Here is a 3,452-nt window from a genome sequence, read left to right as displayed (position 1 = left end):
TTCCCCCCCTCCCCCCCCCCCCCCCCCCCCCCTTTTTTTTTTTTTTAAAAAATAATTTCAGACCGCTTCGTTATAGGAGTATATGTTCATAATTTTATCACTATATGTTCATAATTGTAAGTTCATAATGTCAAAGCTCTGTGCTCATAATTCCATAACTGTACATTCATACTTCCATAATTGTACATTCATAATTCCGTAACTATACATTCATAATTCAATAACTATAAATTCATAATTTTCGAAGCTCTATGTTCACATTTTTAGAGCTCTATGTTCATAATTTTATCACTATATGTTTATATTGTAAGTTTATAATGTCAGAGCCCTGTGCTCATAATTCCATAACTGTACATTCATAATTCTATAACTGTACATTCATAATTTTCGAAGCTCTATGTTCACAATTTTAGAGCTCTATGTTCATATTTTTATCACAGTATGTTCATAATTGTAAGTTCATAATGTCAGAGCTCTGTGTTCATAATTTCATAACTTACATTCATAATTCCATAACGGTACATTCATAATTTCATAACTATACATTCATAACTCCACAAACAAATAACGCCGTTAACGACGAGAAAAAGTCAATTTTTTTAAAAACTAAAATGCCGCATTTTTCCTAAAAACGACGTCGTTTTGGACTTGTGTGCATAATGCATTGTGGACACGAGTCCACAACATAATTTGCGCAACATAAACATAAACAAAGAACATAAAGATAGAAATATGATAACTTAGTTTACAATATACCGTTCTTAATACTCTCCTTTTTCATGTAGTCTTCCCAAAATTATTAACAAAAAATTTGGTAAGGTACAATTTGATGTTACACACTACAATAATAATTAATTCTTTTTTAAAGAAATAACCATATAGTAATGTACAATTACTTTATAAGTAATAGACCACTAAATATAGTCTCTTAATTTCACCCACACCTAAAGCAACACAAATACAAAAAAATATATATAGAGAGAGAGAGACTATAGTAGTATATGTATAGCTCTATATAAAGGTGGAAAGATTTATTACTTCACAACACTTCACTATACAACAACCTCTCTCTCTCTCCTCCTCCTTCCATGGCTTCCCCCAACCAAATCTTCATCTTCTTCCTCCTCACTCTCTTATCCTCCCTGCAAATTCTTCAAGCAAGAGACAGCCAATTCTTCAACAAAATCCCTAGCAACAACAACAACAATAGCAGCAGCAAAGAGCAATCTGCAACTGTGGTTCCTCTGCAGAAAGAACCAAATTTCATCCCGGAGAATGAAACCAGCGGCTATGGCCTCTACGGCCATGAATCCGGCCAGCTTCCTCCGTCCGCCACCGCCGTCAACAACCATGCAGAGGCGGAGGAAGTTCCTTACAAGAAATACCTTCCCAAGAACTATAACCCCGTTGCCTATGTAACTGTCCCGGAGGACAACAATAATGATGACGCTAAGTTCATGGCCGCCGCCGCCGACAACGACAACCGCCGGTTCTACAACGGCGGCAAGGAGTTCGCCGGCGCCGGCGGAGGCGGAGGTGAGTACTACAACGGCGGCGGGGAATCGAGAATGCCCGAGGACACCAGGTTCATGGACGACAAGGAGTTCACCACCTCCGCCGCCGATAACCGCCGGGGTTTTTACAACGGCGCCGGAGAATCAAGAATGCCCGACGACACAAGATTCATGGCCGCCGATACCCGCCAGTACTACTATCACAACGGCGGCGGCAGATCAAGAGAATCAACCATCCCCGACGACACAAGATTCACGGAAAACGAGTTCACCACCGACAACCGCCGTTACAACGGCGGCGCCGGCAACAACTACTACAACAACAACCACCAAGAATCAAACTTTCCCGAAGATAAATTCACGCAGAGTGGCTTCAACACTGACAACAACAACAACTACTACTACACCAACAACCGAGAAGAAACCTTCCCCACCACCACCACCGGCGGCGGCGGCGGCAACCGCTACAACTACAACAACGGCGGCGCTGCAAACAGGTTTGAGCAGCAAGGGATGAGCGACACAAGATTCATGGAAAATGGGAGGTATTACTATGATGTCAACACAGAGAAGTACGCCAGACATCCATACGAGAATTCAAGAAACCAGTTCAACAACAATGGAGGATTCGACAACAACAACAACAACAACAATGGATTCATGGAGAACAACTACCAGAATATGGAGGAGTTCCAGGACCAAGAAGACCTTCCCTGAGATTCCTTAACAATTTTTTTTTTTTCTACAAAGTTAAAAGATGATCATGTGACGGAGTCCCAAAATCTGCAAATTAAACACACGACTGGGTGTTTGATTGTGTGTTAAATTATGGTTGTTTAGGGGTGAATATGTTGATGATGATTAAGCTATAGATTTGTTCATAGGTTATTAATTATCTCCTGTCTCTATAGTTATATTGTGTGTGAATGAGACCATGAAACTATGGTTTTGTGTCAACTGGTCTAGACCAAATCTATATATTAAACTCGACAGATGATGTTACAAAACATGTTTAGTACTAATATATCCATAATTATTAAATCCACTTGTACAGTGAGAATAATTATAATTATGACATGAATTTAGCTCAATCGTTCAGTAGGCCGTATTTGGGAGAAGAGACCAATGTTTGAATATCGGGGGTGGCAGTATGAGGATTGAGGATTATGCTCAAAATAGACAAATCACCCGTGTGCACCGACAAGTCACCGTGATTTACATAATTCCAAATGCTCTGTCAGGTCGAAGTGTAGAGGGCCGGCCCTTAGGGTTGGAAATTCAACCTCCTTCCAAATGTTCTGTCGGATCGAGGTATAGGGACCCTTAGGGTTGGGGATTCGACCTCGGCCGACAAATTGTTCATTGGATATATATATCAACACAGTGTTAATTATTAGTACATACCTTAAGAATTTTTCAATTTACAATTCTTTCATTGCTTGCTTGGGTAATTCTAAATGTTCTCTTTATTTTAAGTTTGCATATTTTTGAATTCCTTACTTTAATCTACCAAATTAAAGATTGTGCTTGCTAAAGTAGTGTGTCTAATTATGATGCTTTATTACTTTATCAAATAAATTTAAAGACACCTACCAAAAAGTGAAATATTGATTTTGTGTATATAGTAGTATAAAAACTTAGGATTGCCATTATACTTATTTTTCACTCTTTACTCTATTTGTTTTTATTATCCAATAACATTTTTTTTACTCTAAGAGTGGACACTAGGTAAACATCGTTCTTGTTTATATAATAGATCGAAACCACATAATAAACTATATTAAAAGACTCAGATCTTATACAATAGATTTGAGCGAAAGGATATTGTCAAAAATCAAACTCGTAACCTTCTAAAATAAGAATCATATATGCTTTACTCACTCGAACACACATTTTTGGGGCATGTATATATGTGCATTTACTACAATGTTCTTGTTG

The 3,452-nt window shown here is 38.3% G+C and overlaps 1 protein-coding gene across 3 annotated transcripts; it reads left to right on the top strand.

Moving 5' to 3' along the window:
* The first annotated feature begins 1,019 nt into the window (after positions 1–1,019).
* Positions 1,020–2,471, top strand: LOC109171048 (protein E6-like). 3 transcript variants are annotated; one of them, XM_019320191.1, is made up of 2 exons: positions 1,020–1,667; positions 1,752–2,471. In XM_019320191.1, the coding sequence occupies exons 1-2, from the start codon at positions 1,089–1,091 to the stop codon at positions 2,229–2,231; spliced, it is 1,059 nt and encodes a 352-aa protein (XP_019175736.1). In that variant the 5' UTR covers positions 1,020–1,088; the 3' UTR covers positions 2,232–2,471. The 3 variants fall into 3 exon arrangements, with proteins under 3 accessions (XP_019175736.1, XP_019175726.1, XP_019175728.1); XM_019320181.1 differs by having other exon boundaries at positions 1,021–1,619; positions 1,689–2,471; XM_019320183.1 differs by having other exon boundaries at positions 1,021–1,687; positions 1,772–2,471.
* Positions 2,472–3,452: the final 981 nt, after the last annotated feature.

The sequence above is a fragment of the Ipomoea nil genome, unplaced genomic scaffold (assembly GCF_001879475.1).
Source record: "Ipomoea nil cultivar Tokyo-kokei standard unplaced genomic scaffold, Asagao_1.1 scaffold0317, whole genome shotgun sequence".
Classification (NCBI taxonomy): Eukaryota; Viridiplantae; Streptophyta; class Magnoliopsida; order Solanales; family Convolvulaceae; genus Ipomoea; species Ipomoea nil.
This window is presented reverse-complemented; position numbering and strand designations above follow the sequence as displayed.